The 23,307-nt window shown below is 39.1% G+C and overlaps 2 protein-coding genes across 5 annotated transcripts; both read left to right on the top strand.

The window, feature by feature from the left end:
• The first annotated feature begins 1,004 nt into the window (after positions 1–1,004).
• Positions 1,005–21,385, top strand: LOC306886493 (MAX gene-associated protein-like). 4 transcript variants are annotated; one of them, XM_079443632.1, is made up of 26 exons: positions 1,022–1,149; positions 5,594–6,746; positions 7,226–9,023; positions 9,407–9,479; positions 9,581–9,691; positions 9,782–9,901; positions 10,002–10,094; positions 10,211–10,851; positions 10,960–11,254; positions 11,449–11,639; positions 11,859–11,963; positions 12,047–12,083; positions 12,226–12,644; positions 12,764–13,007; positions 13,201–13,509; positions 14,323–14,625; positions 15,383–16,101; positions 16,203–16,366; positions 16,545–16,590; positions 16,709–16,828; positions 16,932–17,043; positions 17,206–17,739; positions 17,839–17,964; positions 18,053–18,175; positions 18,829–19,738; positions 20,106–21,385. In XM_079443632.1, the coding sequence occupies exons 2-25, from the start codon at positions 5,659–5,661 to the stop codon at positions 19,716–19,718; spliced, it is 8,661 nt and encodes a 2,886-aa protein (XP_079299758.1). In that variant the 5' UTR covers positions 1,022–1,149; positions 5,594–5,658; the 3' UTR covers positions 19,719–19,738; positions 20,106–21,385. The 4 variants fall into 4 exon arrangements, with proteins under 4 accessions (XP_079299759.1, XP_079299758.1, XP_079299757.1 ...); XM_079443633.1 differs by having other exon boundaries at positions 1,005–1,149; positions 7,229–9,023; positions 18,829–21,385; XM_079443631.1 differs by having other exon boundaries at positions 18,829–21,385.
• Positions 21,386–22,043: 658 nt separating this feature from the next.
• On the top strand, positions 22,044–23,015 carry LOC306886768 (galanin receptor type 2-like; the record flags this gene model as incomplete). The annotated part of the gene is made up of 2 exons (XM_079444078.1): positions 22,044–22,433; positions 22,512–23,015. The coding sequence occupies 2 exons, from the start codon at positions 22,044–22,046 to the stop codon at positions 23,013–23,015; spliced, it is 894 nt and encodes a 297-aa protein (XP_079300204.1).
• Between the last annotated feature and the right edge of the window lie 292 nt (positions 23,016–23,307).

Raw genomic sequence — 23,307 nt, 5'->3', positions numbered from 1 at the left:
GTTGTTTCAGAGGTATACATATATATTTGCAAAAACAGAAAACTTCATTTTTTTTTCAAAAATCATGTTTTTTATTATGTTATCATGTTTTTATTGTGTTAGGTAGCGTTTTTTTTTTTTTTTACCTAGTCAAAATAACCCAACTGCAGTTTGATTGAAATTAATTGGAATGCACAATGAAAAAATATGATTTCTGAGAGTTATCTGTTTTTGCAAATGAACTCTTCATATATATATATATATATATATATTGTAAGAATGTTGGACAAAATAACAATGCCTGAGATCTTGTTGTTGACTGGATTGGTGGTGCTTACAGCTGTGAACTTGGAGAATAGTTTTCCAGTTTGTTTAATAAATTGTAAATAAAGTATTCATTCTAGACTCAAAAAGCTTGTTGGGGTTTCAGAAAACCAAATGAAATCAATGCACAAATAGTCTATGTGTATGTATGTATATATGAGCGTGTGTGTGTGTGAAATTGCTCTTACAAGTCAAAACATCCTAGAGATGTATAACATTTCTAATTATGGGATAAAAAATAAGTGTATCAAATTTCAGTTTTCATTTTCGTATTACTTCCAAACTGTGGAATTCCACAAACAATTAATAGTTTTTTCTTCACTGAGGTGGTCTATACCAAATAGTATTCTCGGGTCAGCAAAATCCTACATCAATAGCCCATCTCAGTCTAAAGACATTTAAAACACCTTCGACCATTCGCCTATACGATGAGAACTGAAGAATAAAGGTACAGTTCATTGAAAAAGGGCTTTGGCAGCATCATGAACAAAACCCTTTGTCTCAAAATCCACGTTTATGACCTCCAAAATGAATCTAGGATGATAAATCTTTGCATTTGTGCCGCTTTGTTTCAAATCATTTTCCAAAGAAAAGCGTTTTACGTGAAGACGAAGCGAGGCAGCCATGATGACGTAAACAAAGGCGTTAAGTAAACGCATGCGCAGTACAACCAACAAGCCTCATCAGTCAGGGGCAGCGCCTGTGCATACGTCCTGACGTCACCGCACGCACGCAAACCTCGGAGGGTGAGACGTAGGGTGTAATAATGTGAGAAGGGAGAGCAAAACAGCATTAACGAAGACAGGAGAGAGAGTATGCATAATAATGCATTTCATATTGACAAAGGTAACCGGATAAAGCTGTATCTGTTAAAGAAATCGAAAAACCTGGCTGAGCAAGGGTGTTTTTCGCCAGAGCAGATCATCTCTCAGCACGCACGCATCAGATTCGCCCGCCATTCGAGATGTTTCGACGTGCACGCGCCATCCGCGCCAACTTTTAGTTCTCGGGTCTATTAGAGACATGCGCCATCGACGAATATAACTCGACGCCCGTTACACAAAAGGTGACTCAAACTCCATTTCTTGACTTTGAATGGACAAATAACATTTATGCACGTCGGTGGCTGCCACGTTTGCGCACCTGTGAATTAGGTAAATTAGGCAGTCTAGTCATGTTGTTTTGGTAAACTAACGTTACTAGTTCACGAGCCTTCTCGGTATTCACGCGCTCGTCGCGTTACAAATCCGTTGTATTATCGTAGATGTCTATTTAAGAGTAGACTTGTTTTGCATTTGCAAAAGCATGGGGCTAGGGTTATTTCATGGCATTGTCGATGCATATTTTTATTTAGTGTATTTTCTTTTAATACGTAAAAAATACTTGGCGGTATACTGCACTAAATGATAAATAAACTGTCTTTGAGCATCTTTACCCTCATAGGAAACTATTTATGATTTATTATAACAAATTATAGAATGTATGCTGCATTTACGCTAATTATATTATTATTTATCCGCTCATGGGGACTGACACGTTGAGGTCACATAACCAGAGGAATATTAACACTTACTATTTGGCAGGATGTACATGATGTGAGTGCCCCTTTAATCTTATCAAAAAAAGAAATCATGTTAATCAAATGGGTCCCAGCTTTTAGCAAATTAATCAACATCTAGCATGTATTTGAGGTAAAGTGTAGCATTGACCACAAATTGGTGAGTTCCCCCATTCTAGAAGTAAAATAATTGGTTGTTGCCTGCTCGTATTTTTAAAATAAGGTGCCATATTGTGAATATAGTCATGCAGCAGAGTGACTATATTCTCAATGCAGCATGGTCACAATGCCTTATTGGTTTTAGAAAACAGTTACTTAGCTAGTATTTATTTTCATTAATGTTAATTATTACCTAGTAATATTTATTGGAACATCATTTTAAGCAAATTAACATGACATGCTTGCACTTGACACAAGAAGATATATAGTAGTTCTAATCAATCAGAATAAGAGTGCATTTATTACTGGCCTGATAGTTAATTCAGTGCATTATAGTCATTTGCTTGCGTAGTCTATATTTGCTGGGTATTTATTATTAAAGTGAGTACTGAGAATTTTAATTCTTTTGAAAAGCAATTTAAAGATCCATAAAGTCATACTCGGTAGTTTTCACAAAAGCTTTCTATGATATTTCTTTAAGATAATTCTGTTCATAACTATGTTAAATTTTTAGGTAGGTAATTAACTGTCATGTAGGGTATCATGTTTTAGTACTTTAGTACATGTTTAGCACAGTCAACTGTGACAGCTTTGCAGCTACTTTAGTAGCTAATATCGTGTCATAACTATTTATTGCCTGAAAACTCAGTCACACTCAGTATTGTTTACATTTAAAAAAAAAATAATAATAATTCTCTCACTGTAAAGCCCCGTTCACACGAAGAACGATAACTTTAAAGATAACGATATTAGCATCCACACCAGCAAACGATATCGTCTGTAAGCACACTCTTATGCTGCTATAAATTATCAAGCATGTTATAGCAGGATTGATTCTGATGTTTTATTGTTCATCAGTTAAAAAGAAATGTTCTGAAAGTTTTTCCAAAGATATAATTTCTCTGTGCCTTTATTGTTATAGCTGTGGTGTGGACTCTGCTATTCTTTAATCTTGAGAACGATTTTTAGAACTGTATCTTTATTGTTATTATAGTTACCGTGCTTGGTGTGAACGGACCATACTTAATTTTATTCTTAATTTAAGACAGTTTTATTAGGGATAAATTAAAACCAAAAATACTTTTTGTACCTTATTTATATTTATAATTTCTTTAAGTCCACTTTTGACTACATAAAACACACTACAGCTGACCATTAAGCGTCCCAACTCAAAATACTATCACTTTTTTTTTTTTTTTAGGACGATGCAACTAGTGGCACCAAAAGGAGGTGCAAGAATAATGATTGTTTCCAAAGAGGTTTCCTTACTTATGTGCATACCTCCATTTGTCCCCATGCATCTATTCAGTGTACACATGTATCAGAATCAGAATGAGCTTTATTAGCCAGGTATGTTTACACATACGAGGAATTTGTTGACAGAAGCTCCACAGTGCAACAGAAAGACAGCAACAGGACAGATTAGAGACAATTATGTGTGTACAGGTCTGATATGTGCAAATTTGAAATTAGATGAAATGTATAAACCTCATGAACAGAAACCATAGGACCTCCAAAATGATTTCTTTGGAGACTAACATTTTTCACTTAACACTCTTTCACCTTTGGGTCTTAGCCCCACTATTTGATGATAGTGAATGAGGAAGTGGCATATTTGATGATAGTGAAGTTGCAATGTTTTGTTTGGTTAGCCAGCTAGTTTGGTGTGGGTAGTGATCAAGACATCGGTTGAGTCAGAGGTTTATATGCTGAACTGTTTAAAAAAACAAAACAGTGTTTCCCATACATTGATTTATTTGTGGCGGCCTGCCACAATATCAAAACTGACTGCCACAAATAGATTTTCCAAAAGGCTTTGACTTTGTTGAATAAAAATGAGCACTGGACGTTTCAAAATCGAAACCCGGTGCCGGTGTTTTTATATCACTGTATTTCAAAGGCCCTGTTTCCAGCTGGTTTTAAGATGCGTTTTCAGTGATTAAATCACAATTGAGTCAAAACACATCACTGTTTTCAGCTAACAATACTCCTGTAAATACTTGTTCAGATTTTGTCAAGACTCCTCGTGGCACTTAAATCTGTTTCTCAGGAGCTCCAAGTGTGGCCTGTGAATGCTTTTAAATGAACAAACCAATGTTCCACAGCTTATGAGCAAAAGGGAAAGCAACCGAATGACGATAAGGAGGGCAGCTGCAATTTTGGGAGACTCAACACATCCCAATATTGAATGTTAACCTCTTCAAAGCAAACCCCTTGTTATCAGATCACAGAAAACAATTTAATACCATGTGGAAAAAGGGCAAATGTCACTGGTTGCCATTGACTGTTCAAGGTACCATGACAGTATCTTTTATCAAATCCCCTTCTTAAGGCAGCAGATCCCCATTAAGTGCTAAAAATATTCTTGGTATCAGTTCCTCCATATGTTTACAGTTCCTCTTTACTATAATGCGACCAAACACCAAGACTTTTCATTTACCGTAGTAGCCAGAGGTAGACTGTTCAGGTACAAGGTAGCCCTCTTCATGCAAAAATTCGTTCCAACCCTTCACCTGCCTGTAATTTGTAAGTGTACATGAAACCTTTGATTAGCTGATTCAAGTGTGCACAAAACTCTGTTGTGAGGTGGAACCCTTCTAGGAGCAGGGTTGAATATGCTTGACTACTATGTCCAAGATATACTTTGTCTAGGACTTACTTAGGTGCCCTCACAAGTATTACATTGAGGCTAATGTAATAGGCCCTACTTATGGCACTTTTCCACTGCATGGTACGGTTCGGTTCACTTTTGGGGGCGGTTTCCACCGGATACAGTAGCTGGTACCTGGTACTTTTTTTTAGTACCACCTCGGTTGAGGTTCCAAGCGAACCCTACTGTTACCAAAACGTGACGTGTAAACTCTGCTGATCACTGATTGGCCAGAGAAAATCGTCACTGCCTGCGTCATTGAACTTGTGACACCAGACACAACAGACCCGCTAGATTTAAATCAGCACAGCAAGGATCGAACGCAACTGTTTTGAATAAGCGCACCTTTTTAACAACCAAAAAATAGCTGTTTCGTTGTCTGTTGAGGAAGTATAGACGTTCTTCTCATTGATAGCTGAGGAGCGGGTCCAGCGAGAGCTTGATGGAGCGACGTGCAATTAAAACGTTTTTCAGGAGTCACGGCAGTAGGGTCAGCGCAACTGTAACGACATGTGAATAATCCCGTCCACTCCAAAGCGGTAACTGTAGTGGAAACGCAAACCATGCCGTACTGAGCCATGCCGCGTACCAAGCAGTGGAAAAGCGCCATTAGAGGGCTATGATAGGCAACCTCTTGTGATGTATGTAGTCCACTAAGCACCATACACTACACACCAGTCTTGTGATTCAAAGATTTTTCGAGCAGGGTGTAAACAGTTTGACAACAGACAAGGTAATGCATTTCTGGAATGGAATTGTTGTCCCCTCACATTTATGCAGAGAGGCCAAGCAAGACTGCATCTAACTAGTAGAGGAGTAATCTAATGAGTAACACAACTGTTTGTAATGTGCTTGTTAAGCTTTCCAGTTGCTAGCTTTTAAATGTTGACCGTGCCATGTCATGTATGTCTTGTTTTTTTAAGGATGTAGACCTGATTTACCCTGAGATGAGAGGGTCAGAAGCTTTCCAGATGACTTTGTAACTCCCATGGCCGATACAGAGAAGCAGGGTGCAATGGTGCTTCATGAAGAGGGCGTGACTGCCCCAACACTGGCACTTCCCACTACATCCCCACAGTCCATCTTTGTTGTCCTTAAACAATTGCAGTCTGTTGATAGTGGGAAAGACAAGGGTAGCCTGATGGCAATAAGTGAAGCAAATGAAATGGTGAAATCTTCAGTTCGCGCTGTTCCAACAGGCATCCATCCAACATCATCCACATTTGCAGACACCAACAACATAATCCAGTCTGAGAACTTGCCAGCAGATGCAAGATGTAAGGGCATCACTGCTACACTGGACAACAACAGTATGTGGAATGAGTTCTATAGATGTCAGACCGAGATGATTCTGACCAAACAAGGTCGTAGAATGTTCCCTTACTGCCGCTTTCGTCTCTCTGGAATGGAACCTTTCCAGAATTACTTGTTGGCAATGGATATTGTTCCAGTTGATAACTACAGATACAAATGGAGTGGAAAAGGATGGGAAACCAATGGGAAGGCTGAGCCTCATGTTTCACATTTGTTTGTACACCCAGAATCTCCTGCTACTGGCCTACACTGGATGCAATACCCTGTTTCATTTTACAGATTGAAACTTTGCAACAACTTGGACCAGGAGGACCATATTATTTTGCACTCAATGCACCGATACCTTCCTCGACTTCATATCATACCTGCAGATAAAGACTCAGAAAACATTCAAGTTGACAGGCCTAATGTCGGAACTCTACGCTTTTCTCAGACAGAGTTCTTTGCAGTCACAGCCTATCAAAACCTTCGCATCACCCAACTCAAAATTGACTACAACCCCTTTGCCAAAGGTTTCAGGGACGATGCAGTCAATGCTCGATCATCTAAGGCCAAGAATGGAATGTCCACTGAGGAAGCAGAGAGTGAGCTCAAGCTAAGCAGGGAGATGACGACCTTGAATAATTTAAAAACTCTGTTCATGAAGAGAAATGCTGCTGTAAAGATCAATAAGGATCAGAACGTTCCCAGCCCTACAAATGGCGAAAGGAAAGCTATTGATGGTGATGCTCCCATTGTAGACACAAATGTTCAAAGTTTGAGGTAAGTCCAATTTGAACAACAAAACTTTGTCAAACAGAAGCAAAAATGTTGCTTTACTATGAATCAAGTTTACATAAGAAACATACCCTGTGCAAATGTTTGAATGCTTGACCAACGCATTGTCCTGTTGTATGTACTTGACATACATTCTTGAATTACAGTAGCAATAGACCTCAATACAGTAACCTTCAGATTTCTGTGCCGTTAAGCTGCCTGTGGTATTATTCAAGTAGCTAGCCATAAACATGTTGACGATTTATCTGACGTTCGCAACGAGTCTCTTCAAGCAGTTGATCCACTATGACATTAGTTGACCAGAAATAGAAAGATATAGCTGTAAGTTAAAATGTTTGAATTCATATACTTGCATAGTGTGTGTTTAGGCTGTAGCCTGCAATAAACCTTTTCAGATATGGTACATATTTGCCAATTGACAAATGTAAAATTTTTGTCTTGTTTTCTCTCCCATTCTCTGACAGCAGCAAGAAGCGCCCATCATCATTGGCATTCCCAGACTTCATTAAAGGTGCTCATGTGAAAGTAAAAAAGTTGTCACTCGAGAATATCAAGAAAAATGGTGTGGTCTTGCAAGCATCCACAACTTGCACAAGTGAACAAAAGGAGGTGATGGACATATCATCCAAAACCGAAAATATACTACAAGTTGTGAAAGATGAAACTCTGGTAGGTGACATTCACAGATGTAAAAGCACAGAAACCTCCTCAAAAACGGAGTTGAAAATAGATGAGAATAAAACAGAAATAGATGAACACAAAGCTGACAAGATTACATTGCTATCCAGTGACCAAAATAATGAAAAGGGGATGGAGACCCTTTCTTCTCTGGACACTGAAGCCAAGTCTGAAGCTAAAACAAAGAAAGCTTTACCACACAAGCGGCCGGAACGTGTACCCCTACCACTTCTTGCTCAGTTTCTTAAACTGAGAAAGTCGAAGACAAGACCTACTACTCCAAAATCTGATGTTCCCAGTTCATCCTTAGACTCTGAAAAGTCCTGTGAACCTGTTCTAACCCCTGAAAACTCATCTGCCTTGTTGTCTTCCATACCTAGTGTTACCACTAACTCAGATTCACAACCAGTACTTACCTCATTATCTGAAAAAGTTAAATTATCATGTCCATCAGTAACTGCATCCCCCGTACCAGCAGAAACACAATTATCTGTTAGATTTTCACCTTCCCTGATTTGCAGTGATCCATTAAATGCCCCAAACACTACCTCTCCCTCCAAACCCGATTATGACCCAACACCTGACAATATTTCTAGTGTGTTTCATAATAACATAATGCATAATGCTGATGCTGTTTCTATGCCAGATCTTGACAACACACTCAGGTCTCAGTCAGACATTTCATCTCTTCCTACATGTGACATTGGGAATGACAGCTGTTCACAAACTACACATGAAGTTAACACTGATTCTGCTGACACACCAGTTGTCCCCTCTGTCACTACATCTGTTTTTGATATTCCATCTAGTGCAGACAATAGCATAATTCCTTTCCAGCAACTTGCCTCAATTCCTGATGTTGCTGAGAGTGATTCTATGTCTGATTACCTGTTAGACAGTTCCAAGGGCTCTTATACTGAGCTTTTTTCAGAAGAAGTCCCTCAAAACATTCTGTTCACACATGAAGAATCTCTTTCCTTGCCATTAGACGACCCATCGTCCCCAGCCTTCTCCTTACCCAGCCCAGCTCCTTCTTCTCCTGACCCATTTCCACCAAGTCTATTCTGTGAAAGACCAGTACCTCCTAGAAAGGCCCTTGATTCATTTCCAGAAAGACTTTTGGATTGCACAGCTTCTTCCTCTCCCGACCTTTTCCCACTAGGTCTATTCAATGACAGGCCTGTGCCTCCCAGAAAGATTCTTGATTTTGTTACAGAGACAACTCTGGATGGAACTCTAACATCAAAAGAATCGTTGTCACCAAGTGTCCCCAATGGGCCAGAACATCCCAGCGAAACAATTGACTTGTTCTTTCAAAGTCAGTGCTCTGATAAAACAGGTCCTCTTAATGATGTGCAGTCTGCTGTTAGTTTTGAAACAAGTGCTTCTGATCACATCATTCCTGAACCAACTAAACAATCCTTTAATGGAAGCACCTTCAAGAAATCTAAGGCAAAACAGAAAAAAACTGGAAAATCGAAGTTCTTTGAAGATAATGAGGTGTTCGACAGACCCATATCTGTTCCAATGCAGCCCAGCATGGAGGACGTTGAAGGTCAATTGTTTGTCTCCTTCATGTCAAAGGTAACATAAATAACATGTTTATTAACTTTAGAATGTAGAAAGGAAACTTAAAAGTAACCAGCCACCCAAAAATGAAATCTCACGACGATGATTTTGGTAAGCTTGATGTCAATGAAGTCATTTGCTTCTGCCATTCCTGTAAATCATCATTGACACCAAAACTGGGTCAATGTTTATTAAGTATATGTCATATTTGAAAATACAAACCCAATAACTGAATGCCTTCAAATGTGATGTGGAGGGGAAGTTTTTTTTTTTTTAGTAATGATTTGGAATTTGTCCTGTTCTTCATACAAATAATTTTTTTGACTTTGTGTACAGCGCAATTTCTATCAGTACATCGTGACATTCTGTGTGGTTTATATACCTTCATTTTGAAATAGAAAGCTCTTGAGATTCACCTTGGAGATGATGCCAAATTGGCGGCTGCACAAAAAACCACAGAGAATCCTGATGGTAAGAATTAAATATTTTATCATGGTTAATGTGAAGAAACCACTTTGAAAGGACTTAAAGTATTGAGGATTTTAATTAATTTTTTTTTTTTTTGCTTACAGGGGCCAGCTATAAAAATGTAGAAGAAAAGATTGAGGAGCTAGAGAAAATCCTTTTACGTGATCTGAAAGTTATGAGGCACAGACAGGTCATTCATCCGGTGCTACAAGAAGGTTTCTGATTTTGAACTTCTTTATAAATATTACAATTGTATTACAATACAACAGTTCAGTAAAGGTTTAATTTAAAATTTCTCATCATAGTTGGATTGAAGTTGAATCTACTTGATATCACCCTGGAAATTGACCTGCAATATCTGGGTGTGCAATTACCCATACCCCCACCTGTACTCTCGCCTGAAGGAAGTTTAGCATCATCTCAAGGTAACGCATCTTATTAATATTAACAATCAATAAGCAGATAAATCGTGCATGAATTATGATTCAGGTTTTCATTGTAATTAGTGCATTGTTCCCTCTGTAGCTCGGTTTGTTTCAAGGACAGGAAAAACCACTGACTTCACCAAAATTAAAGGATGGAGAGACAAGTTTTCTGGCTCAGGATCCCATACTGAAGGTATACCATTTTATCAGTTATTCATTAAAAAGAACATGTCTTTAATATGGTTTTAACTGTAACTTAAATTGTTGAAATGATAATGCTGCTAAAAGAATATTGTATTTTATTTGCAGCCATGTCAAGCACAGATGTGGGACAGAAGAACCTCTCTGCATTTTGTAGTGACATGCTGGATGAGTACCTGGCCAGTGAGGGCAAACTGATAGATGAACGAGCTGCAACCTTATCTCAGGCTGATGTTACACCTGTAGCATACCAGCTACCCACTAAGAGCACAAGTTACGTTCGTACCCTGGATAGTGTACTTAAGAAACAAGTACCAGCTACCTTATCCACAACATCCAATAAGGTCAAGCCAACATTTAAGACCAAAGAGGAAAATAAATCTAAGAAACCCTTAAAGTCAGGTACAGCAAAGCAAACAAAACCAGTCTTTAGTGTTAACAAACCTGCTTTGTGCTCGAAAAAGCCACAGCAAAACAAGAAATCTAAAAATAAGAAGGAATCCAAGAGTTTGAGTCCTGAAAAGCCTGCTCTTGAAACTGCTGCAGAGGTAGTTTCTAATAAGACTCCCATGGTTGAAGTTTCTGGATCTACATCATCAAGTTGTGTAGCTGGATGTACTACTTGTTTGCCTAAGACTTTGGTGAAGCTGATGGATGTGGAAGATGGAGCAGTGTGGGAAGGCAAACATCGTACCTTTATCACAGTAGAAAGGGCAGCCATCGCACTAGCTACTCTTGTCACCGCTGAGGTACTAGTCAAAGTGGATCTCATCTTAGTGTGTAGTTTGACTGTCAATAATGACAATGTTTTTTAAGACACCTTACATTCTTCCTGATCTCTTTTTCTTTGTTTTAAGGAGGTATCCAAAGGAAACCCTGAAGCCATCAGAATTATAAGACGACGTGCACCACCCTGCCTCAATGTATTCTGTAGGCTTGGCTGCGTGTGTGCCAGTCTGGTTCACTTGAGGCGACATCATCACTGTGGAAAACCACAGTGCATGTTGGGCTGTAGCTGCCTGCGACGCAAAGTTGTTGCACTTAAGACCCTCAAACAGGAGCAAAGTGCAACAGATGAGTCTGAACCTCAGGGAGTATCAGAGGAGAACAAGGCTAAATGGAAAAAGAAAAACAAAAAGAGAAAGACTTATGGTCAGTCTATAATTTATTGCAATGGGTGTACTATTATCATTACTAACATTTGACCACTTTATCTATTAATTTAACATATTTTTGTATCTTCCCAACATGCTTGTATTGCTTAAAAATCTGCTTTGAAATGATTTGTATTGAGAAAAGAGCTATACAAATTAAATTAACTGAGTTATGTTGCCCTTCTCCTGCAGTGCTGACAGATCCGGAGACAGCACCTGAACCGGCTAAGCGTGTGAGTAGATTATGGGATCGAAAAAGTGACGGTTCGGATTCAGAAGTTCTTTTCTGTCCTCCTCCTCCAAGAGCTCCCTCTCCAGCACTTTTGTATCGAGAGCTTCAGCATGACCTGGAAATCTTTTTCAGTCCTTCAAAACAAAAAAGGGTGAGACACTCAGACTTACATTTTTTAGAAGACATTGGAGCCATAACATCCGTATCGATCACTGTTCATTTAAACATGCTTTAATGGGTTAACTATTTCAGGAGTGATTATTCTTTCCGCAGTCGATTCCTTGTATTTCTAATTTTTCATGTTAGCTTAGTTCCAAAAGTTCATTGTGTGTACACTTTCATATCCTAAATATTTCCATACTGTATTCAGGTGGAAGAGAGCAATTTGAATATGACTAAGGACAATATGGACAACAAGCTTACATGTGCTCGTTCGCGACCGTTTTCCTCTATGTGCCATGATAAACAAAAAATGGTGAGATTCCTACATGAAGGATGGCACATTTTTTGGTACATACCATGTGAAAACTTTACACTAACTAAACCTAATTTTTGCAGGTTGACCAACACCACATCTCACAGGTCTCTACGCAAGGTCAGTTTTGCCCTAACTGATTAGGTAATAGCTAATGTAACCATGGTTTATGCAAACAACATATTGTCAAGTTCAAGGACTTTAAAATGCCTTACAAAGCTGGTCCTTAAATTGAAAACCCTTATTTTCCTTCTGCTCACAGATATTGAGGAGGGTGAGCTTGTACCTCTTAATTTGTCTGGCCCTGCCAAGCGGCTTGAGATCATATCTGAATGCAGTTGGGCTAGTACGGACACCAGAAATTACGTTATGCAGATAGTATGTGAGCACATGGCTCAGGATCGTTTGAAGCATCCTTTCTGGATTGACAAGTACTTCATCCAACCAGTCTCCAAGACTCTACAAGAGAAGGAGGATGGTTCTGTCGATACATACAAAGTCATCATCTCTCAGCCTGCGGAAAAGAAAACAGAAGATGAGAAGGTTACGCAAAACAAAGCTGAGCTGAAAAAGGATATAAAGAAGAGTGAGGTGAAAGGTCTGCCCTTCCTCTCCAGGTGTTGCCCTGCAGGCTTGCTGAAGGCTGAGAAAAAAGCACCTGATGCTTCAGGACGGATAATGGTATGCATGCAATTATCTGATAAAACCATTTAGATGTATTTAAATTAACTTTGTGTTATGGTCATTTTCGAAAAGACTAGAACTTGACCTTTGAACCCTGTGATCAATTGTTCTTGCAGGTTAATGGAAAGCCATACCCACAAGCCAAATTAGAGCTGGGGAAGATGGGAGCTTTGCACCCTGCCAACAGACTGGCAGCTTATATTACAGGGAGAATATGTCCAGTCAATCAGTCTGGACCTAACATGGTAACATCAACTGTTACAAAGGCCTCTATCACATCCGTTCCGGTCTCCACTGTGTCCACAGTAACCACAGTTACAAGCGCGTCTGCTTCTACAGCCAAACCGCTCAAGTCTGTAGGTAAGTCAAGGAAAGGTTCACCGTTTTACCACCAGGCATTTTGCTCTCAAGGATATTGACCAAAATATTGGACATCCAGTGTATTATTGAGCAGTGTGTAACACTGTTACATTTATGCAGCTTTACGGCATGTGAATATGCATATAACTGAAGTGGCAGATTTAACCTGCTCCTTGATTTGTTTTTTGCACAGTGACCAAGCCCCCAGTGAGAAAGGTCTTCACCCAGTTTGTGGTCAACCACATCAACTCTCAAAATCTGACCAACACTAGCACCTCACAATTACAGCCTTCTGTTCCAAAAATTGTCATCCCCTCCTCCATGTTGATGATTGGCAGAGAGGCTGGGGCTCCTGGGGTGGCTCTTTCTCCTGTTAATGCAGGCTTGGTTACTCGGGTGTCTAAGCCCTCAGACTCGACAGGTAGCGCCAGTTTTCCCACTGTATCAAAAGTCCATGCCCCTGACATCACCGTCCTCACTAAATCACCCAGCCTCCCTCTGGGTAAGCCTGGCTTCCTTGGTTTGCCATTGTGTGTCTGTGCTTCCCCCTCCAACAAAACCTTGGCCATGCATCTACTGGGAGAATTTAACATGCTTGGCCTTCATATGGGTCTGTGCTTGTGATTTATAGCTTGCAGCAGCTTCAGTGTACGTTGCTGGGTCATCTTCCTATGTTTTGTGTACCCCTCCCATGGTCGTTTTTTATCATCATTTGTGACTGCTATGTAGATTAAATCTTTCATGTGGTTCATTCGATGCCAAACTTCAACAAAACCTCCTTTGATTTTGACACGACACATTATATCTTAATGTTAGATCTTTCCCTTGCGCAGACAGAAATGTAAAGATGTGTGACACCATGTTTACAGTGTTAAAAGAAAATGTGAATTTATTTTGATTCATTCAGTATTGTGAAATATATGGTAATTGTTAAACATGGCCTGATTAACGTGTTTAAAGCAAAGCAACCAGTCACACATTTTCAATTACTTGGCTATTTGTGGTCATAAGTTTCATAGACCATTTGCAATGAGCATTGTTCGACTTGATTGTAAATTCACAGTGACATTGTGCCAACTACTAATGGGAATACAGCAGCCAGTGTGAACGCTCCTTATACTTTGCATATTATATTAGCAGATTTGCTATTGAGAACATAATGTGTCCCTGTCATCATTCGTTTTGATTATGGACTAGTTTGGTGCTTTGGGCCTTCTGACTTTATATATGCTTCACAGTGTCCTTCACAGTGTCCTTGAATAATTTCACCAAGTCCAACGTTTAAGTTGCCATAAATATTTTTCCCTATTTTCAGGTGGGTCTGGTCTAACCCCAACAACTACTGTTTCTTCACCTGGATCATCCACTCCTGGAAAAAAGACAGTTTATATCACAGTTATGTCCTGTAGTACAGGCCTCACCAGTAGTGCTCCAAGGTTTACAAAGCCTGTCTCACAGACTCTGCCACCACAGACCCAAAACCAAAAGGTGATGCTTCAGGTGGTGAAGACCGCTGATGGCAACACATTGTACCGTAATCCTAATGGCCAGCTCTTGCATTTGGTGCCTTTAAGTCAAATCAAAGCCATCAAACCCAACCTCCTATCTCAAGGCCAACGTAAGTGGTTTCTTTAATACCATATTAATTGATTCTGAAAAAAAAACAGTGAATATAGATGTTTAACATTTACACATTTGGTAGACACTTTTATCCAAAGCCACTTTGCATTCAAGGTGCACATTTACATTTTGGCAGTCCTTGCTTTCGTTGGAAATCGAACCCATGACATTGGCGTTGCTTGCATCATACTCTGTAATAGGGATGGAGAACTCCAGTCCTGGAGAGCCGCAGCCCTGCAGAGTTCAGCTCCAACTCAAATTAAAGCTCACCTGCCTGTAGCTTCCTAGTAACCGTTCAGACCTTGATTAGCTTGTTCAGGTGTGTTTGATTAGGGTTGAAGCAAAACTCTGCAGGGCTGCGGCTCTCCAGGACCAACGTTCGCCATCCCTGCTAAATTGTTTGAGCTACAGGAACGCATACAAGTCTCATTTAGTTCAATAATTATAACTAAATAAGTGAAGCTGTTATAAAACAGTTAAGAATATTCTAAACAGGTTGAGCACATTTAGCCATTTTGTTAAAAATGTAAGCTAAAAGTGTTTTCGAATAGCATTTAAATTCACTTTTAGTGGTTTAATTTGATGGTGTTTTGCTGGCAAACAGTGTTTAATATCAAAATTCATGTGGTCATTTTTGCACCGCATGGTCTAAAGATGATTCTACTCAAGTTCATAAACGTTTTTGGAGAATTGACAAAACAAATGTGTGCTTATCCCCAAAAGACATAATATTAATTGTTTTTTTCCCCCTGCAGCCACCTTTATCCGTTTGCCCGCACATAATGCAGTCAATCCAAAAAAGCCTCAGGGTGGCAGCGCAATACCACAAACGCAGACAAAGCCTGCTGTCACTGTACCAGTCTCTACAGCTTCATCTATGAGTGCCAAGCCAGTCACGCTTACTTCATCCAAGGCTGTCTCATTGAGCAGCGTTCCTTCTACCCTTAAAGTTGTTCCAGGTTTTCTGGGACAGTCTGGTACTTGTACATTGAGAATTCTCCCACCACATCCTGTTCAAAACACTGGAATTATCGCTCCAACTTCCTCCCCTGTCCTCCCTCAGGGTGGCTTTACATTGCTTAAGCATGGAAGTTCAACGGTATACAACCAAGACTCTAAGTCTGAGACCGCTATTTCTGTTAGCTCAGTTTCAACAGAGGAGGCAGTCGGTCATGTATGTAACAAATCTGGGATGGATTCTTCTAAACAAAATAGATGTGACGGTTCTGAACAAATAGCAGAAAATATATCCGAGCTTCCATCTTCTGGTGCCTCTTCAAAACCCAACCAGTTTTCTGGAGGTGTTTCGAGTTTGGCTGAGACTGGTGACAAAGCTAATCCCAAAGTGACAGAAAAAGATTTTGACATCGCTCCAGTTTCTGATGAGGAAGAGATTGGTTCGGACGTAACAGAATTAACTGATGACTCTGACCTGTACAGTGATGATGACCGAGAAGATGCATGCAGTTTGAGTGTAAGAGCTTTGTAAAATTGATTCTCTTCACCTTTTTAGAATAATTTTATTCTAAATCAACAAACTGTTATATTGCTTGTTCAATTTTTCCTTTTATCCAGGATTCTGATCACATGGAGAGGGTTTTGGATACAGATGGTTTGGGCTCTGAGATGAAAGATTTAGCAGAGGTGGTGGTTGATATCGAGACCGTTGAAGAGTCTGCCGAGGAAAACAGTATTGTCAAATTTCGGGCATCTGCATTCAGGCGGAATCGACATATAAGGTAATACACATTAACGTCTGATTATGTGGAAGTGTGGTTTGCATTATTTTGATGTTTTATTTTGTTATTTGACCCGATCTACATCTACACTACGAACACATCTGGAAATAGATGCTTTGCTTATGGAAAATGAACCAATTCCTTTCCTCAAAATCACATTATTTTAAATATTTTGCAGTTACTGGAGGCACATTTATAATAAAAGGTTGGAGGTGAAGGTCAAGGTAAGTTTTATCCTCTCAGTTTCACACTTTTTTCAAATGACTGATCCAACCTTTTCTATGTGTTTTGTAACACGTGTAATATATTTCATGCATTGTATTATAAAACCTGTTTATGCAGAGAGTGAGGCTGGAGAGAAAAAGGCGCCGCACACTTAAAGAGTGCTTTCTTAAACTTCAGGCAACACTCGGAAAGCCTTCAAAAAATTTAGCAACCTCCAAAATGAGAATCCTTACAATGGTTTGTTGTTGGTTTTGATTCATTTCATGCTTGTAAATATTGTTTTCGTGTTATGTCGTCATTTTTTTTAAATTTAATTTTATTCTTTTGTTTTACTTTCAAGGCTCAAAAAGAGATTGAGACCCTGGTTAAGCAGGAAGACCGCTTAGTAAAAAAAAAACACAGACTGCAGTTTAGGAGACAGTGTTACCTACAGACACTTTCACAATTGTGTGGTAAGGCATTCCTTCAGACTGTGGAATAATTTTTTTCTTGCACACAAGTTGTTATAACAAATCAGCAACATAATATTTGTGATATTTTTATATTATAAGATATAATACGAATGCTTGAACATCTGTTTTGTCAACAAATAGTATATCTGTTTTTGTCCACAGACAAGAGTACAGAGTCCATCAGCCAGATGCTTAATGAAATTATTGCTAAACAACAACCCCTGGAAACCCAGTCTAAAGCAAAAGAGATGAAGTCCCAGCTGAATGAGACAATGCCTAAACCAAAACCTAAACAAGCTGATCTCGGAAGTAAACAGAAAGGTTTAGCATACCAGAACAAATTGAAAGATGTTCCCAAACCCACCTATTCTCCCTCCAAACCGATGGACTTGAGTATTAAAAAACAAAAAAGCCTGGAAAAGACTGAAACTGCTTCCAAATCTGCACCAACAGCCTCACCTGCAAACCGGGATAGCAGCAAAAACACTCCTAAAACTCAGGATAAAGAGAAAGGTAGCACATCTAAATCTTCTCACCCATCTTTTAACTCCAGTCCACAAAAGAAGCCTGTCTCTGTCCCAAGTCCTATAAAACATTCCTCAATACCACGTGAGAGAACGCGGCCAAACATTCTTTCCCGTGCTTCATCCCAGGTGACACAAGGATCTCCAGTCAAAGAGCCTTTTTTAACTAATGGTGAGTCAAAGAAGAAAACACATACTTTTGTGCCATGTTGATTTGACTTGGTTGGAACTGTTTTTTGGATGTTCACACTTTTCGATGTCTCTCGTTTAGTGTGTATACCTCAGGTATACCCTCTGATGAATACCATGGTTCCATGCAATCAAATCATAACCATAAACAACCCACTTCAACCGATTGGCATCACCTCAGTAGTGACACAGCAATCATCCACACCAGGTGTGTGTCTGAATAGGTTAAAGATGTTTTTAAAAATGTTATGTATAAAGTAATATTGATAACAAACATTGTGGTCTTTTTTAACTAGGTGTAGCATCTGTATCCATAGTTCCTGCAGTATCTCACCCGGTTGGAGTGGAAAATCCCCTTCCATTATTGCATCCTCAGTTTATCAAAATTACAAACAGTCCTCTTAATATTAACACACAAGGTAAGTTTCAATACACAATAGTCATGTTTATTGAATCACATTATTTATTTTTAATAAGATGACAACAAGTCCGTTTCCGCCAATGAATACAAAATAAAAGGTACTTATGAAACTTTCTCTCAATTCTGACTTTTTTCCTCAGAATTGCATGATGTAAACTTGCAAGTGAGACTTTTAAAATTAGAATTGTGGGATATAAACCTGCAATTCTGATAAACAAAAGTCAGAGTTCTGAGAAATCAAGTCAAAATTGCAAATTTATATCTCGAATTTCTGACTATAGCATAATTGTGAGTTATAAAGTCAGAATTTGTCTTTTTCCCCCTCTGAATTGTACTTTATGACTAGCATTTGTGAGTTTATATCTCAGTTCTGAGAAAAGTCAGAATTTGCAAGATATAAACTCAGTTGTGAGGAAAAAGTCAGAATTGCTAGATATAAACTAGATGACTTTGTAACTTGAAATTGCAAGTTTATATCACAGTTCTGACTTTATAATTCAGAATTGCTAGTTATATCTCGCTATTCTGACTTTATCAGAATTCTGAAGAAAAAAGTCGCAATTTTTTTTATTCAGTGGCTGAAATGGGCTTCCGTACTTCAGTGAAATTCATGAGTAAAATTTCTTTTTTTTTACAATACCTCATTTTCAGTGGATTCCGCCAACCTTCCAAATATCACCAATGTTATTTCTCTGGTTCCATCGGCGGGGAATCTGGTAATACCACAGAAAGTTGTGGAAGATACATCTGTTGTCCAAGCACAGCCAACATCTGTCCCTGCACCTGTGGAAAATCAGCAGCACTCCTCTGATGTTAAAATTCCAGATTTAGAGGAAAGGGCAGTTGTGGATGAGCCTCAAGCCAAGGATGTCCCCAAACAACCTGTTGGAGGACATGAGAACAATGCATCTGTTACTTCATCCAAGGAAGGACTGGACAAGAAAGGTCCAGATGACAGCAATGATCCTGAGGATGAAAATCTACTGTCTTTGTTAGACGAACTTGTTCTCCTTAGCCAGCAGCTGAGTAACGAAGATGAAGATCAGAGAATTGTTGTGCCAGGCGAGGTACAGACATGTTTGGACAAGCAGGCAAATCCAGAACGGGATGATGACCGTGCTCTCAGTCCCTTGTTTCTAACTCTGGATGATGATCTGATGTCTCCAGACTCCTCCAAAGATGAAATCGATATCCCACCCAAAGTGGATGACTTGGTCAACGTCATTTTTGGATCAGATTCACCTTCGGTTTCATCCGAATCTGGGGTTGCACCATCAACAAATGTTCAAAGTCCGCAAGCCCCACTGTGCTGCGTTAAAGGTGATGCTCCTACTCCACCACCTCTGTTGCACATGAAAGCTGCATGTGAAGCTGCATCAGGTCAGTCAGCCAATGAAGGGACCAGTGTGGCATGGCGGCCAATGCCTCAATTGGTTCCTCTTGGGTTAAAGGCTCAAGATACTGTTGTGAATAAGGTGACCGGCTCCCCAGTTTTCAAACCGGACTCAAATGAGGAAGACGCTCATAGATCACAAATGTGATCTACCTATCTATGAATCAGGTATAGCTGCTGCTCACGATTAACATGTTTGTGTACAGAATAGGAGTTGTTCTTAAAATGTATTTATTGTTTATTTTCTGTGTAAGTCCTGCTGCCGTGGGCACCACCTATTGTGCCTCTGGTAAATCCAAAGATGTTTTGTTTCATTCACTTTTTGTTTTTTTGAACACTCAAACTACTAGACCAGCAAGGTATCTGACTGGTTTTGCTAGCAACTGTGTTTCCACTCTTTGTGGCAATAGTAGTGAAAGAAGCCGTTTACTCATTCTAACCTCCATATTGGAGCTTGTTTTTCTTTCCCATTGGAGTTCAAAAAGAAAATAAAACATTTACTTGATCGTTAAACATAGGATTGTTTCTCCCTTAGCACGGTGAAGGTGAAGCTGATCATAATTGTTTGCGAAGGGGATCTTGTGGGATCATTAGGCCGGTTTTCCAGGTGACCTTTTAAGGAATAAATACATTTGCCCAGTGACTTTTAACAGTAAGGCCACTTCACTCTTGAATTTATCTGCTAATGAGATCAGGCAAATGTCATTTTCTTTGCATCTAGTTGAAATTTACACCACTGTTGATTAATCCCATTACATCAATGCATGTTAAGGCAATAATAGATGTTAAATTGAGTACAAACGGTCTGTGTTCTTGTTACAGAAAGGCTAGCTTATATACACAAATCTTTATATCTTATGTTGAGTGCCTTTCAAAAGGTTCTTCTATATGCATATTGGGCCGTAGGTTTGTTGTCTTAGGGAATAGTAAACCTATAACAATAGCATTAGGAGCTTAGGAATAAAAGAATGACAGTGTGTACACTTCTGAGGTTTATTCTGATGTGTTAGTACTGCAGTTTTAATTATTTTTATGTCTTGTTTGTTTTGCAGTAATATTAAAAAGTTTATGGCATTTGAGCCTTTTAGTTGTGAAAACCTATTTTCATATTCCCCACCTCAATAGCAACATAAATTACAATGTCTGAATCATTTTAGTTGTAATGCGATTGTGTCACATCAAGAGAGGAGGTTAACTGCAGGGGATCTCTGTTTGAGCTTAAAATGTAGTAGTCACTATGCAGTTGTTTTGCTTTATATTTAGATAAAATAGGTACAGATAAACTACATAGGAATATTAAAAGCTACATAAAACAAGATGCAGTCACACTGCTTATGTTCTTGTATATATTTAATGCTACACTGGTATATTTTGTAAATATGTTAGCTTGTTAAAAGTCTATATATTGGCTGATACAACCTTTCTTGGATATTGTAAATATGTAAAATTTATTAATTTTTTGTTAGTCTGCGAACTGTTGAATTTTTTTTTATATGCTATAAATCAGTGCTCTCTCACCTTTGTAAAAGAGATTGTTTTTTTGGGTCAATAAAAATGTACACAAGTCTGCGTAAAGTTAATGTTTTTACAATCATGAATGTTCATTTACATAATCATTCATGATTTGGGGCATTCTGATTGATTTAAAAAAGCAAGATTGAAAAGCGTTATTATTAGAACGTAGAATGTAATTTGGCATTTGCCAATTAGCAGTGGAGCAAATTTTGATGTTTAATAAATAATATAGACATTTAATGATGAAAAGTGAGATGTAAATGAACCTGCTCAATTTCATTAAAGCATATTTTACTCACGAAATAATTTTTTATTCACATAATGACAACAGTTTGTTACTCCAAGGTTGTTGGAAAGTATTTAAACTGGCAAAATGGATATGGTTATCAGTAAAATCCCAGCGATCTTAAAATAACCATATGGTCACTATTCCATACTTCAGCTCAAGGTGCTTTTGGGAAATGTAGCCCATCAGTTGGCCAACAAACAGTTGGTAACAAGTTGTCCAAAAAAATAGAAGTGTTTCATTCATGATACAGATTTTAGACAATTACAGAAGCAGTTAATTATCAACTTGTGGTCTTTACTTTGCACACAAGTCCCAAGAGCAAATGCGCATGTATTTCAAGGAGGGATCAGGGCTGATATACAGCAATTGACACATAGGGCTAGTCCAACATCTTTCAGCTTTCTCATGGTAAGATCCATCCATTATTTAATGCATATTTTGCTTAATGTGTTGAATGAGACAAGACTGAAATTGAGATTAAGTTTAGCATCTGGACCAAAATGGTGCTGGGAAGCTAAAAATTATCATTTACAAGAGTTAGGTTACTAATTTAGCTCTTTTCTCTTAAAAAGAATATAGACCAAAGAAATTTCGGCAGTAAACAACAGTTCTTATTGGGCTTGAAACTGCACCTACCCCAGTCATTTGGCCCTTCCTTTGGTTCCCTACATGGATTGTCCCTCCAACCGCATGTACGCTTCAAACTTCATACCTCTTTTCTTTTACACTCTTTCCATCCTTGGAACAATTGGAAACCTCTGGAGCCTGTGGGCTTGCCTGCGTCCATCCCAACCTTGGAGTATTGGGTCCATAGGTGTACTGAATCTGGCTCTATGTGACCTTGCTTATCTGGTGTCTATGGGACCCTGGGCTGCCTACATTAGCTCTGACTACCACTGGAAAATTGGCCATTCACTCTGCGTGGTGGTGAAACTCCTATACTTCGGCGGGTTGACGTCTAGTACCATGTTCATCTGCGCCATCAGCACTGACCGCTTCCTTGCAATCGTCTTCCCTCTGGAATCCCGGATGATCCGGACCCCTCGGAACAGCGCACTAGTTTAGGTTCTACTCTGGGCCATCACCGGCCTCTTCATCTACTTCAGTTATCCTAACATTCTCTATTGGGTCAAGAAGGATGGCATCCATGTGTGTGGAACAGTGGTGATATCCTGGTTCAGGACCACTGAAGCAACCTACAATCTTCTATCCTATTACTCCATTCAAGTTTCTGTCCCATTGCTCCTCATCATTCCCTCCTATGTGAAGATCATTTCCCGGAAGAAGCAGTCACGGCAACAGTGGGGCTCAGGCAACATGCAAGGCCTGGACAAGACCATCTGGCTGATTGCCGTTTTCATTGCCAACTTCCTGGTTTGTTGGATGCCAGGGCAGCTGCTTCACATCATCGCCTGTATAATTTTCTTCAGCTTGGATCACTGCAAAAACGCTTGCTGGGTTGCATGGGTGGTCAACCTGCTCTCAGAAGCCTCCCAGATACTGTACTGTCTCAATGCATTTCTCGATCCTTTAATTTTCCACATGCAGCAAGGACACTGTGAACTGGTTGTGTTGGCAAACTGGGTTAGAAAGGTCTTGCAGGTAAATTGGAAGGGCCTTCAGAGGAACCTCCCAGTGTGATCCAACTTCATGGTGGTTCCAAAGACAGAACAGGCAAAACTCAAAATAATAAAAACATGAAAAAATTATATTTTAAAAGACCACCCACACTTGTCTAGTTGCACAATTGTGAGTTGAGATATAATGTTTCAATATTCTTGTGCTTGTTTTCATGCTTTGTGTGTGTATAATTTCCTATATTGTAACCATTAATGTAAGATTTTACTGATATAGTTATAGATAAAAGGTGCATCTTGTATCTGTGTATGTCTGACTCACTGTTTCAAATGTCAAATTAGTTCTATCTAAATTT

Source organism: Barbus barbus, assembly GCF_936440315.1.
Source record: "Barbus barbus genome assembly, chromosome: 20".
NCBI lineage: Eukaryota > Metazoa > Chordata > Actinopteri > Cypriniformes > Cyprinidae > Barbus > Barbus barbus.
Note: the sequence above shows the minus strand (reverse complement) of the source record. Positions and strands in the feature narration are given on the sequence as shown.